Consider the following 23,500-nt stretch of genomic DNA (forward strand, 5'->3'; position numbering starts at 1 on the left):
AGTTGCCACCTTCTCATAGAAAGCCTCCTTCCTCACTCAGCATTTTGCTTGTTCTCCAGAGAATCACATTTTGGAAGATGTGAACAAATGTGTCATTGCTCTCCAAGAGAAGGATGTGGATGGCCTGGACCGCACAGCTGGTGCAATTCGAGGCCGGGCAGCCCGGGTCATTCATGTAGTCACCTCAGAGATGGACAACTATGAGCCAGGAGTCTACACAGAGAAGGTTCTGGAAGCCACTAAGCTGCTCTCCAACACAGGTACGGGAACTCTCGCTTTCCAGTGCTCCCACACACCGCAGCCTGAGTGAGGCAGGCCACCCCATTAGCCCAGCCCTGTGGTGAGGAAGGAGGAGTTGGGAACTTAGATTTGGTCTCATGGCACATCGGGCTCCTGAGAAGCTGGTCATAGCCAAATTCAGGCCTCACAAGCGTATTTTCTTCATGTGTATCTCATGAGTAATCACGGGACTAATTCTAAACACACTATTTAAGATGAATTTCTGAGTTAAATCTCCTATTAGTGAGTAAAGACTAAATTAAGGTAGGTCCCATTCTTAAGCAAGGCTTCAAGTTAGTCTCACTTCAAGTTCTCAACCATCCAATCTCTGTTGCAGAGAAAAAGATGATTTGAGTCGTAAAATACTGCATTTAATTTATTTCAACTGTAAATACCCTTCACATAGGTAGAAGCAGAGGCTTTTCATCATAAGCCTCACCTCTTTCTGTCTAGCTGAGTGATTCAGGGAGGGCCAGGGGAATGATGCTGCCTGCTGACCAGGATATCTGTGGTGCCTCTTTCTCCACAGTCATGCCACGTTTTACTGAGCAAGTAGAAGCAGCTGTGGAAGCCCTCAGCTCGGACCCTGCCCAGCCCATGGATGAGAATGAGTTTATCGATGCCTCCCGCCTGGTATATGATGGCATCCGGGACATCAGGAAAGCAGTGCTGATGATAAGGGTGAGTAACTGCATTTCAGACATCTTAACAGCTTCTTTCTTATCATTTGCTAAAGTTGAGCAATGCGTCATTCTAGAACTCGGCAGATGCGGTGGCAGTATATTAAAACCATGAATCTAAAAGCTGTTAGAATGAGATATATTTAATTACGTTGTCTAAAATGACTGTTAGTTGCAAGTTAGAGCCCAAACTTGGGCCAAGAAGGGGAGCTAGCCTGAGTTGACGATTTAATTTAGGATAAACGGTCTCTACAACATGAGGCTTCAGTTTGAGTTAGGCAGGAAATTATAGAAAATAATGGTTCTCAAGCTAGTATCAGAGAAGGAAGTATTTTCGTAATGCGGATTCAAGTTATTGTTCACATGAAGTGCCCGTCTCTTCGGAGGGGCTGCAGGCAGACAGGATGATGGAACCCCAGGGTGTTGTGGGGAGGAGTGGCCCCAGGTGATGTTCCTAGGCTCATGGCCAAGTGCTGAGCCCCTTTCCCCATAGCCAGAGTGCCTGGAGGGCCTCTGTAGCAAGGGCAGAGGAGAAAGGGGCCTCTACGGCATGTGGTTGAGCTCCCGGCGTACCGTCCTGCTCTCTGACAACTATTCCTGTCTTCATTCAAGAATCATCCTTCCAGCCCCTGGGCCTCTCAGTTTCTTGATGTCTTGTCCTCCTCCACCTCAACCTCCTGGCCATAGCTGTACCTCAGCCTTTGTCACTGCCTGCCATTGTCTTTGTCATCCCCAGCAGCCTAGTTCTATTGTTCAGGTTGCACCCTTGAGTCCTGCAACTCCCAGCGAGCCTTTGAGTCCACTGTGGGGTCTTCAGTCAGTTGGTCCTCCCCATGTGTCACTCACTCAGCCCCTTGTGTCCTTGGTTCAGTCCTTTGTTAACTTTGAGTCCATAGTTGAATATACTCACTCCTCTGCCCTGCTGTTTCCTTACACCTGCCTTGCAAGGTGCAGTCCTAGCAAGATCCTGCTCTCCTGAGCACAGGATGGCCACAGCCACGCTGATGGAGCCGCAGAAGCCACGGCCATTTGTGGGCCCTTGCTGCCCTGCAACAGGCGTCCGCCCACCCACACCTGTGCCCCTGTCCTATTTGGCCCACTTGCCGATTTCGTTGAGGATACTGAGGCAGTTAGTGCATCCACCCCTCTGCATCCATGCCCATGTGCTCTGCCTTCCTCCTAGCACCATGGGCATCGCTGTCGGTGCTTCTGGCCGAGGCCATCCCTTGCACGTCTTTGTACTGGGGTCCCACCTTCTTCACCCCCTGCCTCCTGTACCTTTCCCCAAGCCTATGATGATTTCTCCCATTTTTAAGGGGGAAAAAAAGTGTTTTGACCCACACCCCTTCTCAGTCTCCTTGGCTGGTTTCTCCCCATCTCCTCAGCCTGTGAAACATGGGTGTGGCCTGCTGGAAGTCCTTGACCTCTTCAGAGTCCTGTCGAGAGGCCGACTCTCCTAAGTTCCACACTTGTCTGCGCACCTTGCCTCCTCCCTCTCACTTGCTCCACCCAGGCAGCACATGTTAGTTGATAGTGACTCCGTCTTCCCTTACTTGGGCCCAGACCTCGGATCTTTTATTTCCCTTTTGTCCCATACCTCACATCTGCTTTATCTGTGAATTCTTTTGGCTCTCCCTTCACAGTAGAGAACCTGAACATGTTCTCACCCTTGTCCAAGCCACCAGCACCTCTCACCTGGGTTCATGCAGGTGCCACTCAGCTGGTTCCCTGTTCCCATCCTGGGTGCCTACAGTCTCATGAGCCACAGGGCAGCCAGAGCAATTTCTGTAAGCTTCAATCAGATCATGTTATCCTCTGTGCCAGCCTCTCCACAGGCCGCCACATCACTCATTCTTTATGCTGGCCTACAAGGCCTTCTAGGACTGGAACCTGTCACTTCTCCAGCCTCCTTTCCTGCTGATCTCCCCTTGTACTCATGGGGTTCCAGGCAAGCCGGTGACATGGGGGCAGTGAGCTAAGCCCCCCTTCTGTGGCCTCCTTGCTATTCACGCAGTTCCCTGGGCCAACGCCCCTTCCCCACGGCCTCTATGCTGCCACCTGCGCCCCCCTCCCCCTCCTTGAAAGCACCTTCTCGTGAGACTTTTCCAAACACCCATATAGAATTAAAATCTCCCTTTATTCATCACTGCTTTCTTTATAGCACTGGTCACTTTTGATGTGTCATATAATTCATTTGCTTACTTTGTTGTCATTTCTTCCATTAGAATATGCGAGAGGAATTTTTGTCTGTCACTTTGTATCTCTAGGGCCCAGAACAGTGCTTGGCAGAGAGATAATGAATGAATGAATGAATGAATGAATGAGAGTACTCGGTTTTCTTGGCAAGAATGGTTCTTGGGTCTGCGATGGGGTGCTGGGGAGGCAGAGATGATGTTAGGAGGTGGTCCTTTGAAAAGCCCCTTAACTGATTGATTGCATGCCAGTCCCGAAGGTATGTGTGACTGATTGCATGCCAGTCCCGAAGGCATGTGTGACTGCAGCATTAAAACTGTCAGTGCTGGCATTGTGTTTTGTGCCACCAAGTCCATCAGCCTCCAGGACCTCACACCGACATGCTGTCTGGTCCCCTGCATGAGCATCCACTGTTCTCACCTCATCAGGGGACAGGCCCAGCCTTTGCACAACACGCTCTTGGTGGTTCCAGAATGTTTCTTGCATATCTTCTTGTTTGAACCTCACAGCAAGTCCTTGGGCTGGGCTTGGACTATGTCCTGGTACAGATAAGGGACTCGCCTCACTGCCCTCCTGTCACAGGCCAGCCGGCTGGGCTGAGTGCCAACCCCAGCTGTTCTGCCTGCTGCCCCCTTACTGATAACTGCCAGAGGACAACATTATGTTTCAAGTCAGTAGCTAATCATGAGAGGCTGGTAGTTGGTACAAAATAAGAATTTTATTTCATAATTAAAGCAAAGAGCTAGGACCAGTAATCAGTCCCTTGGGTATTTACTCAGCCCTTACCTGCCATATTCTCCCCTCTTTTCTTTTGATGAAAGTCAAAAGAATACTTTAAAATACATTGCCTATTTTTACTCCTCCAAGCAGCCTTGGTACCCTAACAAACAGAAGGCCCAGTTATTTAATTTTCTTTTTGTCATAAAGTAGGAAAGTTATACAAATCCGCTTAATACTATACAAAACACCTTTATTTTTAAGTCAGTACCTTTTCTACCCAGGACAGTTCTCATCTTTGTCTTAAAATGCTGGTGTTGGGGAAGTAAATTAGGAAGTAAAAACCTTATGTCACCGGGCACAGTGGCTCACGCTTGTAATCTCAGCACTTTGGGAGGCCAGGGCAGGCAGATCATCTGAGGTCAGGAGTTCAAGACCAGCCTGACCAACATGGTGAAACCCCGTCTCTACTAAAAATACAAAAATTAGCCGGGCATGGTGGCATGTTGCCTCTAATCCCAGCCATTCGGGAGGCTGAGGCAGGTGAATCTCTTGAACCCGGGAGGCGGAGGTTGCATTGATTCCAAGATCACGCCACTGCACTCCAGCCTGGATGACAGAGCGAGACTCTGTCTCAAAGGAAAAAAAAAAACCACCTTATGTCTTACAAAGAAATAGTGAATTGACTCAGTGATAGCAATTGAGCCCCACACACAGTGAAACCAGCCCAGGCCTGCTGTGGGCCAGGCAGCCCAGCGTGTGCACCAGTGAAGCAGAGGCTCGAGACAAATGCTGAGTGATTTTGACTTTATTCACCATACTGTTCAGAACACTGCACATTAAAATCCAGAATTCTGGGCCTCCATGCACCTGGCCAAGAGGCTCAGGGTGGCTGGGGGCTAGTGGCCCAGAGATGTGTCTGACCTGTGATCTCTGTCTTGGTGGCAGACCCCTGAGGAGTTGGATGACTCTGACTTTGAGACAGAAGATTTCGATGTCAGAAGCAGGACGAGCGTCCAGACAGAAGACGATCAGCTGATAGCTGGCCAGAGTGCCCGGGTAAGGAAGCGCTCCGTGGGGCAGTTCAGCTTGTGCTGCCGACTTTCCCTGTCCCCTTTCTTGTTTCCAGGAAAACACCTTCAGTATTCAGAACACCGTTTCTCTCTGTCTCTCTGGCAGTAGACTGAAGTTAAACTAAGTTGTGGCACCTGCTAGTCACTTGTAGCCTCCTCAGCTAGAGGCAGACCAGGTCCTGGGCCTCCTCTGCAGTGCCCTGGGGCTTTAGTTTATGATAGAGCCCTGGGTCAGGAAAGGGCTAAGATTTAGTCAATGCAGTGTTTATTGAAAGGATCGTGAAATTTGAGAAAGATTGCTGCCTTTGCCCATCTCAATGATACTATGGGTATGAACTATTTAATTATTCATGGGTTTAAAAAAATAACAGTGGTACATTCAAGAAAGCCAGTCAGAGCCATTGCATTCATTTGAGTCATTAAATCTTCAATCAATAGCATTTATGTTTTGGGGAGGATGCCAAGAAATATTTCTAAGGAGTCTTTGACTTCACTCCTTGGAAATCTGTCGTGAACAGCAAGCACATCCCTGCCTTATGTCCTGCTCAGTCATGAGCACTTTGGGAAGCTGAGAGGGAGGAGCTCCCCAGCCGTAGGTCTGTGGGCTGGAGGTGGGCAGCAGGCCTCCAGGTGTTGCTCAAGTATGGCCTGAGTGCCAGGAGGTATCCCTCAGCCCTCCTTCTTCAGGTGTACATTCTAAAGCCTCTTTCAGTTCACCTTGAATAGTTGGAAATGTCCATCAGGGCCCGCCAGGGAAAGGGCTCCACACTTTCATCAACCCCTTCTCTCATTTCTTGTCTTATATTAATAAGAATTAAGCAGGTTCTGTCCCTGCACAGGTGTGATTCCAAAGCTTCCACATTAGCCTTCCATCCCTCACTGTTTTCCTTCCACACTAAAACTTGTGCTCAAAAGTGGGTCAGAAATTCAGGCTGCCGTAAGTTTCTGCAAAAAATGAGAGAAATAGCCCTTCAGGCAAAATGAAACCTATTAAAGCATTATCCTACCTATGCCACAGATTGCCTGTTGGAAATATTCTTGGCTAGTGCACTCTGAGAACTTCATATTCTTTTTATGTAAGAGCTCTTTGTGCTTGTGATCACAGGCGATCATGGCTCAGCTTCCCCAGGAGCAAAAAGCGAAGATTGCGGAACAGGTGGCCAGCTTCCAGGAAGAAAAGAGCAAGCTGGATGCTGAAGTGTCCAAATGGGACGACAGTGGCAATGACATCATTGTGCTGGCCAAGCAGATGTGCATGATTATGATGGAGATGACTGACTTTACCCGGTGAGCAGCACCCCGGCCCCACCAGGCTGCACAGGGGCCACTTTCTTCCCCACAGGTCACCTGCGCAGCGACTCAGACAGCCCAGGCCATGGGGCTTTGTGGACATCTTTTTCTACTCCAACTGTGAGGGGCTTCACATACAATGATCCTTGTTCTCTCTCTCTTCTCAGAGGTAAAGGACCACTCAAAAATACATCAGATGTCATCAGTGCTGCCAAGAAAATTGCTGAGGCAGGATCCAGGATGGACAAGCTTGGCCGTACCATCGCAGACCATGTAAGTGACAGACTTGCCAGGTGGGTCTCCAAGCTCCTCCTGGGGCTCAGGCAGCCCAGCCTGGTCCATTCAGGGTAAGTTTCATGGGCCACAGCACTTTTGCCACCCATCTCTAAAAATGGTTCTTATTAATCCCAGCATAGATTTGTAAGGATTCTCTAGAGCAGATGTGTATGTCCTGGAATCTTCCATCACTTGGTAACCAAAATTATTATGTCTCAGTTCCCTCTCTCCCCCTCTGGGCAGGGGCCGAGAGCAGCCAGAAGCCATGTGGCCAGTGCTGTGGAAGGCTGGTGTGCCTAGATGGGGCCAGGTTTCTTCATCCTCAGCACTGTGTTTCTCAGTCATCCCGTCTTCATCCCCCTATTCCCTCACACTGATAGGTACAAAAATACGGTTCCTACCACCTGGAAATTGTACAATACATTTCATTTGGTGTTTTAAGCCTGATCAAGAGAAGCTGTTTCTCAGTTACAGTTTTTCTCTGTAGTTAACAAACCTCCCCACCATTTTCCCTGAAATATCCAAACTCTCAGCCTCATCTAGGCCACAGGATGTGTGAGACATCCCTCCTTAGACAAGCCAAAGATTGTAAAGACATCCTTGACTCCCACACAATCGGTAATAGGGCCTATTGCTTCCATTGGCCAAATGTATCTTGACACAAACCAGTCTTGTCCTTTCTGCAGATCTCCATAGCCACTTGGACTACTGTGGCTGCTCCCGATTTCCTATTCTTTCCTCTCTCCACTTCCTTCTGCATCCAGCTGCCAATACTGTCATCTGAAAATGCAAATCACACGGCTCTGCCCTGCTTCCATGACTACTTAGAATACAGCTCATCTCCAGTATGGTCTGCGGGGTCTCAGTTCATACCACTCTCTGTGGTGTACTTTGCTCCAGCCTCACTGGAAGAAAATGTATGCTTGCTATAAACACTTGAGAGGTGCTCTGTGTTTCTTCCTTTGGGTAAAGCTTTCTAGGCCGGTCCTAATCTGGGAGCCTCTAAAACCCTGAGATGTGGAGCGAGACAGGAACTGGGCAGGGGCCACCCTTTTCTCTTTGACCATCCCCAACTGCTTTTTTTCTTGCTTTACTTTACTCACTTGTCTTCCACCTCAGCCTGCAGTGAGTGGCTTTTGTCATCAGGCATTAATAATGCAAAGTGCCTCGGAGCAGAAGAGTTAACTATTTGTTTACTTAGCTAAAAACATCTGGACTTTTCTCCATAGCCAGGCTCCTGCTTGCTCTCACCTTGAGGGGCATGGGCCTCCACCCTGCTGTGTGGGGTGAGGGGATCCTTGGCCAGGGTGGTTTCCCCGCCGTCATAGGAGGGAAGTCAGCGGGAGGCTCAGAAGGCCTTGGCTGTACAACCAGTGCCATGCAGCGCAGTCAGGGTCCCATGAACGACTTCCATCAGCTCACCCGCCTCCATCCCCAAGCAGAGTGTAGGCAAGGGCTGTGACTGCCTCAGGTAATTGGGTGATTTTGCTCCAGCAAGAGGGGAGGAAGCATGTGAGTGCCACACTGAACCTTTCAGAAACAGCTGTGGGGTCAGGGGGGCTTGGGCCAGGCCAGGATACACGGTGTTAAGCCTGCTCTCTCTTCAGTGCCCTGACTCGGCTTGCAAGCAGGACCTGCTGGCCTACCTGCAGCGCATCGCCCTCTACTGCCACCAGCTCAACATCTGCAGCAAGGTCAAGGCCGAGGTGCAGAATCTCGGCGGGGAGCTCGTTGTCTCTGGGGTAAGCATTAGCTGAAAAAAAAGAGGGCCAGTGGGAACGTGCTGACCCTTGTCAGAAATGAAAGTCACCTCCTATCCACATAAACACCTGCCCTGGGAAAGTGTGCTGTGCAGAAACCTGAGGTCCTGTCCCACTCTCTGGAGACCAAGGTCTGTCCATCATCTGTTCCCTGTAGAACTGTGACACCTGGGGGGCACTGCAGGGGCTGAAAGGCTGGCCGCCTCCCCTTTGCTGGCCACTCACTGGGAAAGAATTTTGAAAAATCTTCCTTGGGACCGGGCGTGGTGGCAGGTGCCTGTAAGTCCCAGCTACTTGGGAGGCTGAGACACAAGAATTACTTGAGCCTGGGAGATGGAGGTTGCAGTGAGCCGAGATGGCACCACTGCACTCCAGTCTGGGCAACAGAACAAGACTCTGTCTCAAAACAAAACAAAACTTCCTTTTCTTCCCCCAGAGAGGAATTAAGAGTAGACATAGATAAGGTGTTTTCTCAAAAGCCCTTCACTCCTCAGAGTGCTTGGGTAGCGTCTCTTTTTACCACATCACAGTTCTGAGGCCTTTCTCACCTAGGGCAGGGGAAAGAAGAGGTTTGCTGAGTGGATTGGGGTCCACCGAGCCTCCATGGCTTCTCTTAATCCCACTGAATTTCCTTTAAAAGAAACACTTCTTATATTGAACATATTGAGACCATTTGCTCATCTGCTTTGCCATAAACGTCCCTGTCTCGATTCCTGCTTCTCCTCCCCCACGTGCTTACAGCTCTGGGATCACTTACAGTGACTTCCAGTTGGTTTGAGTGAATAAACACTGGCTGAGGGGTGGGGGCGAGCAAGGTGAGGTTGCCTCATGTCTTCTCCAAAGGGTCTGAGGGCAGGCGCTTCCAGGCTATTTAGATAAGAGCAGCCATTGAGGGTGTTCTTCAGGAACAGGCTGCTGCCCAATCCTCTGCGACCTGCCCAGGCCCTGGTCTTGCAGAGGAGTAGGGGGCTCCCCTTCAAGCACGGCCCACCTGTGTCCACGAGGCTGGAGGTCAGGCCTGTGCTTCTTACCACCTCTGTCTGCCTCGTAGGTGGACAGCGCCATGTCCCTGATCCAGGCAGCCAAGAACTTGATGAATGCTGTGGTGCAGACAGTGAAAGCATCCTACGTCGCCTCTACCAAATACCAAAAGTCACAGGGTATGGCTTCCCTCAACCTTCCTGCTGTGTCATGGAAGATGAAGGCACCAGAGAAAAAGCCCTTGGTGAAGAGAGAGAAACAGGATGAGACACAGACCAAGATTAAACGGGCATCTCAGAAGAAGCACGTGAACCCGGTGCAGGCCCTCAGCGAGTTCAAAGCTATGGACAGCATCTAAGTCTGCCCAGGCCAGCCGCCCCCACCCCTCGGGGCTCCTGAAGATCAGTCACTGTTCATCACTGAAATGAATTTGCTAAATACAACACTGATACTAGATTCCACAGGCAACTGGGCAGACTGTGAACCAGTCCAGGTGGTGAATTTTCCAAGAACATAGTTTAAGTTAAGTTGATTAAAAATGCTTTTAGAATGCAGGAGCCTACTTCTAGCTGTATTTTTTTATATGCTTAAATAAAAGTAAAAATTCATAACCAAAGAGAATCCCACATTAGCTTGTTAGTAATGCTCTGACCAAGCCGAGATGCCCATTCTCTTAGTGATGGCGGCGTTAGGGTTTGAGAGAAGGGAATTTGACTCAACTTCAGTTGAGAGGGTGCAGTCCAGACAGCTTGACTGCTTTTAAATGACCAAAGATGACCTGTGGTAAGCAACCTGGGCATCTTAGGAAGCAGTCCCTAGAGAAGGAATGTTCCCAGAAAGGTCTTTGGAGGAACAAACTCAGTAAAACATAATGTATCATGAGGAAAACTGATTACTCTCTTTATGACGTGAAATGAGAATCTTAATGCATGGTTACGATTACTAATGTACACTGCTGCAGGACATTAATAAAGTTGCTTTTTTAGGCTACAGTGTCTTGATGCCATAATCAGAACACACTTTTTTTCCTCTTCCAGCTGCAAATGCAAATTCATCATTGGGCTCACTTCTAATAATTGCAGTGTTTCCCGCCTTGGGCTTGCAGCAGAAAAACCTGACAAAATAGTGTTTGCTAAGGCAGTAATTTAGACTTTACCTTATTTGTGATTACTATAGTGATTGATTACTATAACTACAAGGCATAATTTACTATCTTATTTAAATTTTGTGAATTTGAATGTTTTTTACACTAACTTTCCCCAACAAAGTCCACTGTGAAACCACGACATCCAAGAGGCCAAAGTCGTCTTCTCTCCCTTCAAGTCATAGATTTGCCCACAGCATCTGTGGTGCTCTGAGCCCTCCCGGTGTCCCTCTCTTCCAGGATGGGGATGCCCAGGAGGGAAACTGTCTGTGGCTCTAGGCTGTACGGCTCGTGCCAGCCCATCAGGGAGGGCCATGCCCCTTGTCCTGCTGAGTGCCCCACCCTGCACCCCCACCTTGGGAATTCACATGTCCATTCCCTGAGGTTCGTGTCACAACCTCGGAGGCATCCCTGTCTTCATTATAGATGTCCTCTCTCATGCGTCCTTCCTGTCAGCATATCCCTTCTGCATTCTTCCCGTCAGCACACACCAAGCTATGATGATAGTGGCCTTCAAGATGAAAACCCTCCTTAACCCCGTGATCCTTCCCAGCTGGCATCCCCACCCTAAACAAGGTTCCCTAAAGAGAAGCTTGTTGTCATCTTCTCTCCTTCCTCACTTCCAGTCAGCTGTCACCTTGCTCCCTCCACCTCCCTTGTCAAGGTGACTGCCTTCCACTGCCAGCCACACTGGCAATGATCTTGAGACCTCACCATGCAAGCGGCCTGGGGGCGTGGTGGGGAGGAGGAGGACAAGGACTCTTGAACGCTGCTCACTTGGCTTCCCGGACACCCCGCTCAGGTTCTGCCTGCCTTACTGGGGGCTCCTTCTCCTTTCCTGGGGCTGAGAGATTGTGTCTGTGCCCACCCTCCTGAGCTCAGCCAGAATCTCGCATGTAAAGACATCCAAATGCTGACTTCTCCCCAGAGCCTTTTATAACCGACTGCTGCCTCACGCTCCATTCGGATGTCTAATGAATCTCTCTGACTTGACCTGTCCAAACTGTGCTTGCCACCTCTACTCGCCACCGCCCACCCCCACACCCTCCATACCGTTTTCCCCACGTCACTGCCCCTCCCGCCTTCCTCTTGCCAAATGCCTAATAATAAAAGTTCTGAGGTGGTTCTATAGCGCAATGGGCTTCTAGTGACAAGAAATCAAAATTCTGATCTTTAAAATGTACGCACAATTTACCTGTTACTGCCTGGCCTAAGCCATCCTGCTGTTACTGCTGTGTAGCAAGTTGCAGCTAAAGCGACCTCACACGGCTCCTGAAGGGCAAGAATCTGGGAGCAGCTCAGCTGGATGGCTCTGACTCGGGGTCTCATGAAGTGGCCAAGATGCCAGCTAAGGCTGCCATCTCTGAAGGCTTGACCTGGCGAGGATTTGCTTCCAGACTCACTCGCGTGGCTATTGACAGAAGGCCTCAGTTCCATGCCACATGGCCCGTTCCACAGAGCAGCTCACAGCTTGGTAGTAGCTGGCTTCCCCAGAGCGGTATCTGCGAGCAGCAGCCAGATGAAGCCATGGTGTTCCCTTAAAACCTGATACGGAGAGTGATTCCCCATCATGTCTGTATTCTGTGGGTCACACAGACCAAGGCTGGTCCACTGTGGAAGGAAAGGACGAGGTTGCCAGTGCCCGGCGGTGGGCGGCCACAGCCAGCCTCCCTGCCAGTGTCCCCCACAGCCAAGTTGTCCCTGTAAGACAAGCTCAGACCTTCCAGCGGCTTCCATGTCCCTCAGTAAAAGCCAGAGTCCTAAAAGCCTCTTGCCTGCTCTGGCCTCGTCTCCCCATTCTCTGCCATCCTACATCTGTCCCTGGTGTCCCTGAAGCACATCGTGCCTCAGCCTTCGCGCCTATGCTTCCTGGCCTGGAATGCACTTGCCCTGGGACACCCTGTGCTGGCTTTAGCGTTTCCTTCCTGTCTCATCAAGTCACCTTATCAAAAGGACACCGACAGGCCAAGTGTGGTGGCTCATGCCTATAGTCCCAGCACTTGGGAAGGCCGAGGTGGGAGGATCACTTGAGCCCAGGAGTTCAGGACCTGCCTGGGCAACATGGTAAAACCTTGTCTCTCTTAAAAAAAAAACAACAAACAAACAAACAAAAGTCCATTAATGTATCTCTTAAAGTCTTCCCTTGTGCCACAGCGGGAAAGCAGCCCACACCATCCCTTGCTCCCTGGGCTCCTCCATCCTCTGCCAAAGCTCACAGCACTGCAGGCACCAGCCCTCACTGGACTGACCTTTGGGGAATAGCCAGTGTTGGCTCTACTCATCCTCATCAGAGGTAAAGAGCTTGGCATGTACTGGATAGATAGTAGTTGAACAATGCGGACCATTATTGATTTAAACCAACCCATCAGAAGGTGTTAGAGGGCAAAAAGCTGGCAAATGAGAAGGCACCAGGGGCCTGGAGAGCCGAGGCTGAGGCTCAGAGGCCCTGCCCCGAAATCCTGACCCCTCCTCTCACCTCACAGACCATGACAAAGCTGGGCCAAGCAGGAGGGGACCTGCCTGTGCGTGCGGGGCCTTTGGGGCTTTCCTGCAGCCTCCTGTATGCTCGCTCCTGCCCCTGTGCCATCTGCAAAGGGGACTGCCTCCCCTCTGCATCCTGAGATTTCTCATCCAGGACGGGCCCCTGCTCTCAGCCGTCTTGTTGATGCCTCATCAGAGGAGGGTTGGGGGAGCAGAGCCAAGGACCAAAGCCGAGTCCCAGATCCCTCCAACTCACTGTGCCTCCCCAGCCTGTCACCCTGCGTTGGTGACCCCTCAGACCTGCTCCCTACTCCCTGCACTCAGCACACAGCCCCTGCTCTCCTGTGGCTAGCAGCACCCACGCCTCTCCCAGGATGGCTCTGTCCTGGTCCCTCCCTGCTCAGTGCCCTGCAGGGGTTCCCGTGGCTCCTGTGCAACACCTTCAAAGGCCACAGTTCACTCTGCAGCCTTCACCCTCACAGCTTCCAGTCCCAACTTATTCCACCCTCCTCCCAGGACAAGGCCACCTCCCCACGGAAGCAAGAGAGAAGGAGCTGCCACATGCTGGGCACCTCAGAGCCTGTGTTCAGCCTTTACCCTCGTCACCCCATTTCATCTGTGCAACCCAAGGTGTCAGTGCCATTGCTACATCTCCGGCTGCACAGCTGAAGAAGTGACTAGGAGAGGTGAAGTCACATGGCGGCAAGTGGCCGGCCCTGCCACCTGGCTTTGAGAGGCACTTCCTCCAGGGACCCCAGCTTTGGGCCATCCCTCCTGGACCCTCTGAGTAATGGTGATGCCAGTGGCCACTCCCTCCCTCTCACACCTTCTCTAGATTCCCACGGTTCCCTGCCTGTCACCAATGCGTGTCCCTCATCTCCTTTACCAGCTCCTTCTCCTCGTGGCCCCTGACACTGAGGTGCTCCAGGGCTCCCATCTGGAGCCTCCTCTCCATGTTCAGTGACACCCAGCAGGGGCTTGCTGGTCAATGTTGAGCCACCGGCTCTCCAGGGCCAGGCCAGGGAGGATGCGAACAGATGCACATCTGTGCATTTAGAAAACACTGGACCGCTATAAAGGAATTGCAGCACACCGTTCACAAAAGGAGACATACAGGACTCTAACTGGGAATCCCAGCCAGCTAGCTGATTCCCATAGAAGGCTTTCATTGATTTTTGCCAGACTCTTGCATCCACGGCCAACCTATGGTTGTAACTGACAAACGAGACTAGTTCCAACAGGAATGCTGCTTGATATTTGTGTTTACCTTAAGGAATAAATGAAAGTGAAACAACAAAAACCTATGTTGGACTTTCACTTTGTCAGTGAGTGACTTCTTTGCTAAGTCAGATAATAGTTGTTAACTACTTTGACAATTTCTTCCATTTTTTTGTGCTACTGACGATGTAACTGCTATAGATAACACACATTTACATTTAATTGGCATTATTAACATAACAAATTCACCTTTGATCTGTAGCGTTTCCCAATTTCCATGGGTAAATGCTCCCACCACATCAGATTTCGAGCCACGGGCTGGCAGTGCTAAAACGCGGAGTTGGACAGAGAAGCCCAGGAGCGCGCCGTGATGCGTCCTTCTATCACCCAGACAATAGGACCGATTGTGGTAAAATGTCATTAGGAAAGGATGAGTTGTTATTATAACTTAGGTGAAAATTTACATACAGTGAAATCTGCTCTTTCTGGTGTGTAATTCCATGAGTTTTGACAAACGCAGTCCTGTAACCACCACCACAAGGAAGATGGAACAGTCACCCTCCCCCCAGGATTCCCCTGTGCAATCCCAGTATCATCAAAACATTCCCCAATCCTAAGTCCTGGCAACACCTTCCCTATCATTTTGCCTTTTCCAGAATGTACATAAGTGGAGTAATACAGTACGTGGCCTTTTGGGTCTGGCTGCATATGGCGCAGTGCATTTCAATCAGCGCGGCTTCAAAATGCACGCAGATTGCCGTGTGCATCGGTGGCTCGTTCCTTACTGCAGAGTCGTGTTCCGTTGTAAGGGTGCATCACAGTTTGTTTATACATCCCCCAGATAAGAGACATTTGAGTTGTTTCCAGTTTATTTTTATTTTTTACAAATAAAGTTGATATAAGCATTGACGCACAGGTTTTCACATGAACACTGATTTTTTTGTTTGTTTTTTGAGACAGTCTCGTTCTGTTGCCCAGGCTGGAGAGCAATGGCGCAATCTCAGCGTACTGCAACCTCTGCCTCCTAGGTTCAGCGATTCTCCTGCCTCAGCCTCCCAAGTAGCTAGGATTACAGGTGCCCGCCACCACGCCTGGCTTATTTTTATTTTTAGTAGAAACAGGTTTTTGCCATGTTAGCCAGGCTGGTCTGGAACTCCTGACCTCAGGTGATCCACCCACCTCAGCCTCCCAAAGTGTTGGGATTACAGGCGTGAGCCACCACACCCGACCTCAACATTTTTTAAAATGAGCCTTGACCTATTTACAGTACCTAACATCTTATACAAAATTTAACTCAAAATCAGAGACCTAAATGTAAAATTATAAAACTCTTAGAAGAAGACAGAAATCTTTGTGACTTTAGAGTTAGGCAGAGTTCTTAGAGACAACATCAAAGTCACCATTCATAAAATTTAAAAACTGATAAATTAGACTTCATTAAAATAAAAACCTCTGTGAAAGAAATTGTTAAAAGAATAAAAACTTACAAACAGCAAGAACATATTTGTAAATCACATATCTGACAAAGGACTTGTATCCAGAAAATGAACAGAACCCTCAAAATTCATTAAGAAAACAGTCAACCGAACGAAAAATGAGGCAAAAAGATTCAATGCCTGTAGTCCCAGCTACTTGGGAGGCTGAGGCAGGAGGATTACTTGAGCCTGGGAGGCAGAGGTTGCAGTGAGCCGAGATTGCACCACTGTACTCTAGCCGGGGTGGCACAGCAAGACTCAAAAAAAAAAAAAAAAAAAAAAAAAACTGTCCAATGACTGCAGTACCATTTATCAAAAAGACAATCTTTTCTCCACTGAACTGCCTTTGCATGTTTGTCAAAAATCAATTAACTATATCTGTGTGGGTCTGGCCAATGCCACACTGTGTTATTACAGGTTTATATCTTAAAATCAGCAAGTGTTAGCCCTCCAACTTGGTTCTTCTTTTTCAAAATTGTTTTAGCTATTCTTATTCTTGTTCCTTTGCATTTCCATATAAGTTTTCAAATAAGACTCCTGATAACTAAAGAATTCCTACTGGGATTGCACTGAATCTAGAGATCAATTTTGTGGGGACCGACATCATTTAACAATGTTGAGTCTTCCAACCCATGAATGAACTCAGTAGATCTGTCCATGTACTTAGATCTTCTGTGATTTACTTCATCAGTATTTCATAATTTTCAGCATAAAATCCTGCACATATTTCACTTTTCAGTTGATTTTTATGCACTGACCTAGTATCCTATGACCTTGCTAAAGTCATTAGCTAGTTCTGTGAAATTGTTTTTACAGATGCCATGGGATTTTCTACATTGACACTCATGTCATCTGTGAATAGGGACAATTTTATTTCTTCTTCTTCAGTCTGTATGCTATTTCATTTTCTTGCCTTAAGGCAGCGCCCAGAACTTTTAGTATAATGTTGAAAAGGAGTCAGGAGAGTGGGCATTCTTGCCTGTTTTACAATCTGAGGGGGAAGGAATTCAGCCTTTCACCCTTAAGTTTGATGTTAGATGTAGGTTTTTATGTGGTTTCTGTTCATGAGGTTAAGGAAATTCCCTTCTGTTCCAATTTGCTGAGTTTTTATTATGGCCGCTTAATATTTGTCTATATCTGTTGAGATGATGGTATGGCCTTTTCTTCTTTAGTCTGTTAATACGGTGAACTAATTGAACTAGCCTTGCATTCCCAGGGTACTCTCCATTTGGTTATATTATCCTTTTATATATTGTTGCATTCAATTTGCCAATATTTTGTTGAGGATTTTTGTAGAGACTTCAGAAAAATCTAAAGTCTTTGCCATAGCCTACAGGATCTCCTGTTGCCATTACCTCCCTAATCTTGTTGATGATGGGATATTAGCCTGTAGGATATTTTTCTTGAAATATCATTGTCAGGCCGGGCGCAATGGCTCATGCCTGTAATCCCAGCACTTTGGGAGGCCGAGGCAGACAGATCACAAGGTCAGGAGTTCGAGACCAGCCTGGCCAACATGGTGAAACCCCATCCCACTAAAAATACAAAAAATTAGCCAGGCATGGTGGCAGGTGCCTATAATCCCAGCTACTCGGGAGGCTGAGGCAGGAGAATCACTTGAACCTGGGAGATGGAAGTTGCAGTGAGCCGAGACCGTGCCACTGCACTCCAGCCTGAGCAACAGAGCGAGACTCTGTCTCAAAGAAAAGAAAAGAAAAGAAAAAAGAAATATCATTGTCTAGTATTGGTGTCAGAGCAATGCTGGCCTCATGAAATGAGTTTGGAAATATTTTCTTCTATTTTCTGGAGGAGACTGTATAAAATTGGTATTAGTTGGTAGAATTTGCTAGTGAAACCATATGGGTCTGGAGTTTTCTTTGTGGAAGGGTTTTAAACAGTAAATTCCATTTCTTTAGTAGCTGTAGGGCTACACAGGTTATCTATTGTTGAGTGGGTTTCAGCAGCTTGTGTTAGGCAGAATAATGGCTTCCAGAGATGCCCACATCCTAATCCCTGGGCCTGCTCATATGTTATATTACATGGCAGAAAGTGAATCCAGGTTGCAGATGGAACTGAGGTTGCTAATTGGCTGATTTTCAGACAGGAAGATTATCCTGGATCATCCAGGTGGGCCCACTATAATCACAGGGTCCTTAAAAATGGAAGATGGAGGCAGAAGAGGAGGTCAGAATGGTGCAATGTGAGAAGACCTTGACTTCCTTTTTTGGCTTTGAAGACAGAGGAAGGTCTAGGAGCCAAGGAGCACAGGCAGCCCCCAGCAGCTGGAAAGGCAAGGGATGGACCCCACCCAGAAAGGAGTACAGCCCTGTGACACTTGGATTTTTGCCCCATGAGAACTGGGCCAGACTTCTAACCTACAGCACTGTAAGAAAATTGACTGGGAATGTTTTAAGGCACAAAGCTCATGGTAATTTGTCAGCATAGCAGCAATAGAAAGCTAACACAGTGAGAGGCCGTGTTTCTCAAGGAATTGGTCCATGATTTCTTCTAAGTTGTCAAATTGATTTTACAATGTATTTATTTAGAGTTGTTCATAATACTCACTACTCACTATCCTTTAATGCTCGTAGAGCCTATAGAGACACCCCCTTTTCATCTGTGAGGCTGCTGATTTATGTCTTCTCTCTTTTTCAAAGGACCGTCTTTTAATTTCATTGATTTTCTCTAGTTTTACTGTCTTCAATTTTATTGGTTTCCACTCTTTATGATTTCCTTTTCTTCTGCTTCCTTTGGTTTTAATTTGCTCTTCTTTTACTAGTTTTTAAAAATTACCTTTGCTTTCTTGGTGTTAATTGTACACTTGCATCATTTAGTTTTAATAATGGCTGTGTTTGACAACCAGCTGGCCACATTCTGAACCCCGCGGCTCCCTTGTGTGAGGTTCTCAGGCCTGGTCAGTATCCCCCACCCAGCCTCTCTCTCAGCTCCAGGCTGTCTGCCGCTGCCTGTCAGCACCCCCACCTGGATGTCCTGCTGACACCTCCATATAAACATCAACGGGGTCCACCTCAGAGCCCCAGTCACTCCCCTGCTCTCCAAGCCTCCCACTCTGGTGCCAGCTCCTCCCCACGCCCATCTGCTCCGTCCCCTCGACTCCTCTCCCCACACCCTGCCTCCCGCCAGCAGAGCCCTGAGCTCTGCCTCAGCCCCATCTGGAGTCTGCACACTTCTCACAGTCCTCTGTCTTCACCCTGCTCCACATCCTTGTCCAGCTGCCCCCTGGATGCTGCCCTGGGCTCCCTGCCCCTCATGGCCCCTGTGTCATCTATTCTCACCACAACAATAAGAAAAGGTGAGGCCAGGCACAGGGGCTCACACCTGTAATCCCAGCACTTTGGGAGGTTGAAGCAGCAGGATCGCTTGAGCCCAGGAGCTCAAGACAAGCCTGGAAAACATAGGGAGACCTCTACAAAAAAATGAAAAAAATTAGCTAGGCGTAGCAGGTTGCATCTATGGTCCCAGCTACTTTGGAGGCTGAGGTGGGAGGATCACTTGAGCCTAGGAGGTCAAGGCTGCAGTGAGCCGTGGTCACGCCACTGCATTCTAGCCTGAGTGACAGAACAAGACCCTGTCTCAAAAAAAAAGGTGGGTTACATCAGGTCTCTCCTCTGCACCCACATCTCAACAGCCCCACCTCAAAGAAAATCCCAGGTCCCTTCCACAGCCTCCCCAGGCGGCCCTCCCTTGCAACTCTTCCCTCGAGCTCTGCCTGCTCCAGGCCTGGTTCTCATGGCTTTTCCTGAAGTGCTTTGGCCTGTTCCTGCAGGACCTTTGCCTCTGCTAGCCCCTAGTCTACAAAGCACCCCCATGGCTCACTGCTGCGCTCCTGTGCCTGGCCCCTCCTCAGAGGCCTTCCCCTCCACTGAGGGGAAACAGCAGTGCCTGCCCCTCTTCCCTCCCCACTGTGCTCTGTCTTCCCTACACCTGGCCCTCCCCTGGAGCATGTGTATTTATCATGGTCCGGCCCTCTCCCCTCCTGTCCTACCACTTCCTGCCCTGGAACAGTGCCTGGCTCGTAGTACCCAACCAGATTTGTTGAACAAATGAATGAATAAGCAGCAGCCCAGAGAACACCTGCTAGGATGAGGGCACAGCCCTTGGCAGGGATGACAAGCTGCCGGAGGACCCGAAATTGTGGATTCTGCAAATGGCCACTCTCTCTGGCCTTCCTGTATCTTCCCAGGGCCGGAGCCCTCACCCTGCCTGCCCTAGACTGGCCCTCCCGACTGCCCATCCCTGACTGCTACTCCTGCAGCCTGCAGGGCTCAGCCTGGCCATCACCAGCTCCGGGAGGCCTTCCCTTGGCCTCACCCAGCTCAGCAGACTTCTCAGCTCCAACTGCCTGACACACACGACTGCTCAACAGCCACAGTGTGAATGAAAGAATGAATGAACAAGTGAACTCATAAAACCACAGCTGCTGAGGGATGGGGTGAGGACCTAGGCGCACCACCCTCCCTGCCATCCTCCCACACTAGGGCCCGGGTCAGCCCAGCCCAGGAGCAGGGACCCAATAATCACTCAGGGCCTGTGGGTGTCAGCCCGGCACACCTCTCAGCCCATCCCAAGACAGGGAGGACAGGAAAGCAGGCTCCAGCCCCGCAGGAGGAAGTCCCACCTCCCCCGTCACCAGTCCCTGCCTCACTTCGAGCCCCGGTCACACTCCTTGACCACAGTTCCCAGGATGGCAGCCAAAGGGAAGGCAGAGAAGGGGTTCCTTCCTGACCTGCAGACAACAGGCAGTGACGAATCAGGAGGTGGAGCCAGAACCCACCCCCAAGCAGCCCAAGCCCAGACCCTGGGGCGCCTCGCCACCCTCTCCCTGGAGGGTCTGCTTAACAGTCCAGAACGAACCTGGATGCGGCCAATGAGGAGAGAGACTGCAGCCCCAACTCCCATTCCGATGCTCTGAGTGTGTGAGGGCAGAGTGCACGCAGTCCCACCTCCCCGGCCTCGGACTCAGCAGCCTGGCGCTGGTCCAGCCCCCTCCCTACAGCCCCCAGGTGCCCGTTCCGCCGTCCTCACTCCCAGAAATCCTCTCAAGAGCACCTGGCCCAAAGCCTCCCTCTGCTTCACAGAATCGCTGCTGAGGGCAGCACACCTGGGGGCAGAGGGGACACTGGAGACTGCAGTTAGGCCCCTACTAGTGACACTCCTCCCATAGGGACCCTTTCCGCACCCCGTGCCAGACCCTGGTGGTCACAGAGGCCTCAAGGGCCAGCCTGGTCCTGACACAGCCGAGCGCCCAGCCTGGCCTCCCCGCAAGGCCCCACACTCTCGCCTGTCCACTGTTCCCATTGCCCAGCCTTGGTGCTCGCCTCTGAATAGCGAAAGCCCAGAAGATTCATCCCCAGCCCAGCCCCAAGTCCTCCTCTCTTCCAGCCTCTGCTGAGACAGGCCCTCTCCCCATCAAACCTCACCTTGCCCCTTTCTCAAGTCCACCCTAGATCTTCCAACACTACCTCTAAAGCGCCCCTTGACCTTGGCCTCATCCAGGTGCTGGCACCTCCTGTCTGAACCCTGCCTGCCCTGTTGTGGCCACACATACCTGGCCATTTCTCCTGGTCCTCCCTCTGCTGCCTGTCAATTCAACATCATCCCCTTCTTGGCCTCCATTCAAGCCTCCCACAGCACCATCAGCACCGCAAGCCCACTGCTGCCCCCACAGGCAGATCACTTGGCCTCTCTGAGCCATGATTTCCTCGTCTGTAAAATCTACTTTGAAGACTCCTGCGAGGCTGTAAAGGCAGCAGGTGCCCAGTGGCTGGCAGACTGTGAGTCTGATCCCCACTCTGCCCGAGCCCTGAGGCCTCCCGCCACGGGGAAGCTGTTACTTCAGCGTCAGCCCGGACTCCTGCCTCCAGCCTGCCCTGCTGGGAGGGGCTCCGTGCAGGCCGTGGCTCTGCTCCGAGCTTCCTGCCTGTCGTGTTGCGGCAAGAGGCGAGCAGGAGAGGGGCTGAGGAGAAGAGCCAGGTGGCCAAGCAAAGGGACTGCAGGGAAGGCCAACCGCTGACCCCATGTTTTTCTGGGCCTCAATTTGCCCTCAGCTCAGTAAAACTGAGATTTCTACAAGCCAGGCCTAGAGCCAGGGAGAGGAGAGTCCTGCCCCAGACTGGCCTTCCCCACTTTACCACCTGGGGGCCGGAGGGGCTGCCTGGGCCCGCAGGAGCGAGCCTCTGGTGCACTGGGAAAGCTGAGAAACAAACACACCAGAATCCGAGTCTGAAAAGCCCAGAGCCCGGGTTGCCATGGCAACCTGCAGCCAGCTTCAGCCCGACACTCGGCCAGCCTGGGTGGGGGCCGGGACTCGCCAGTCGTGGCTGCTCCCGGCTCTGAGGCCTCCTCCTTGGGCTTGGCCCTGTTTCTGCTTGGACACAGAAGTGGGGCAAGGCCACAGAGAGGCACTTCTGCCCTCTCAGGTGGGCCAGGCAGGCCTGGGCTCCCCTGGGCTCCCACTGCCAGCTTTCTCCCAGAGTAAGGCCCGGCCCCTGGGCCTCCAGAGTCTAGCACCTCTCAGCACCCCACCCCGGCACCCATTGCTCCAGCACCCATCACTCCAGCAGCCATCAAGCCCATCAGCTGCCTGGGCCACCACAGCACCCCTGCGTATGGAGAGGCCTCGGGCTCCAGCCAGGTCAGCGGCCTCGAGGCTGTTATGTGGGCACCGACAGAGGGGCAGTGAGATGACTCCCTGCCTTACCTCACAGCTGGGGGTTGCCAGCACTAGTGTGAAGCTTTCTACGTGATTTTTCTCCTTTAATGGCACTCCTTCTGACAGATGAGGAAACAAGCTCAGAGCAATTAAGCGACTTCCCAAGGTCACAGAGCTGCTGCTTGGTAAGAAGCAGAGACGTGCAACTCCTGGGCCCAGGTTCCTGCCCTGGAGCCTGTTCCTGGATGCCCTGGGCTGAGCCCTGCACGTCACCAGGGCCCATCACCCAACCACTCACCTGACCCCCCAGCCACAGGGCTGTGCCCACAGTCTACACAGACACATAGCAGACAGAAGACAGCCTTCAGGTTTCCATTTAATGGCCAAGCCAGCACTGCCAAGATGTCCTCCTGCCTGAGAAGCCCACCCACGCTGGCACCCCTCAGCCTCACTAGCAGCATCCCAGTCCAGTCCTGGTGTGGGGCCTCATCTCAGCTCCTTCAGCAAGCTGTTGACAGAGCCCAGCAGCTCCCGGAAGTAGCCCTCGTCCTCACCGTCCTGCAGCTCCAGGCTGGCCAGTGCCTGGTACTCAGCCTGTAGGCTGGCCAGCATCCTGCTGAGCTGAGGGTCCTGACGGTAGCGGTCCCGGCAGGTGGTCAGGAGGACGCCTAGTGTCTGCAGCACCTTTTCACGGGCATCATGCTCGGGCAGCGCCAGGAGGTGGGCCGTGATCTCGCACCAGCCCTGTTCCCACAGGCCTGGCAGGAGGTGTACCTGGCGATACTGCTGCAGCTTCTCTGGGGACGTCTCCTGGGTCAGCTCAGCCTCCTCCTCGGCGAACATCTGCCATCCGCCACAGCCGCGGGCCAGGTAGGGTGGGGGTGGGGAGAGAACACACAGGGAGCAGTTAGCTCACACCTGGCTAGCTCTGCCCTTCAGACACGAAGGCACGAGGCTGACCCCTGAGGGCCCGCCTCTTCCTCCATCCCCAAGTCTGTCTGTCTATCCATTCATTCATCCACCAACAGAAACACTTGTGTGGTGCCAGATGCTGGAGAAACTGCGATGGAGACACAGTCTTGCCCTCAAGGAGCTTAGGGTCTAGCAGGAGAATAAAAATTAACTAATTTCCAAATAGCATAAACGTAATCTAACAGTGCAGCATGGAGGCAGACAGGCTGGCTTCAAATTCCTGCTCCACCACTGACTTGCTGAATGACCATGGCTGGCACTTAGCCTCCCTGAGACTCATCGTCATCA

The 23,500-nt window shown here is 50.9% G+C and overlaps 2 protein-coding genes across 11 annotated transcripts in view; one reads left to right on the forward strand and one right to left on the reverse strand.

The window, feature by feature from the left end:
• The window catches only part of CTNNA1 (catenin alpha 1), a 177,093-nt gene extending 166,854 nt beyond the window's left edge, over positions 1 to 10,239 (forward strand). For all 5 annotated transcript variants that reach the window (XM_024246966.2, XM_002815937.5, XM_063724497.1 and 2 more), the window contains 7 exons: positions 60 to 260; positions 809 to 960; positions 4,818 to 4,928; positions 6,048 to 6,229; positions 6,400 to 6,505; positions 8,116 to 8,250; positions 9,320 to 10,239. In XM_024246966.2, the coding sequence (XP_024102734.1) occupies positions 60 to 260; positions 809 to 960; positions 4,818 to 4,928; positions 6,048 to 6,229; positions 6,400 to 6,505; positions 8,116 to 8,250; positions 9,320 to 9,607 (1,175 nt within the window). In that variant the 3' untranslated portion in view covers positions 9,608 to 10,239. The remainder of the gene's footprint in view (positions 1 to 59; positions 261 to 808; positions 961 to 4,817; positions 4,929 to 6,047; positions 6,230 to 6,399; positions 6,506 to 8,115; positions 8,251 to 9,319) is intronic.
• A 12,359-nt stretch (positions 10,240 to 22,598) lies between these two features.
• SIL1 (SIL1 nucleotide exchange factor) overlaps positions 22,599 to 23,500 on the reverse strand; it is a 326,909-nt gene continuing 326,007 nt past the window's right edge. For all 6 annotated transcript variants that reach the window (XM_054556611.2, XM_054556609.2, XM_024247395.3 and 3 more), the window contains one exon: positions 22,599 to 23,083. In XM_054556611.2, coding sequence (XP_054412586.1) covers positions 22,727 to 23,083 — 357 coding nt within the window. In that variant the 3' untranslated portion in view covers positions 22,599 to 22,726. The remainder of the gene's footprint in view (positions 23,084 to 23,500) is intronic.

The sequence above is a fragment of the Pongo abelii genome, chromosome 4, assembly GCF_028885655.2.
Source record: "Pongo abelii isolate AG06213 chromosome 4, NHGRI_mPonAbe1-v2.0_pri, whole genome shotgun sequence".
NCBI lineage: Eukaryota > Metazoa > Chordata > Mammalia > Primates > Hominidae > Pongo > Pongo abelii.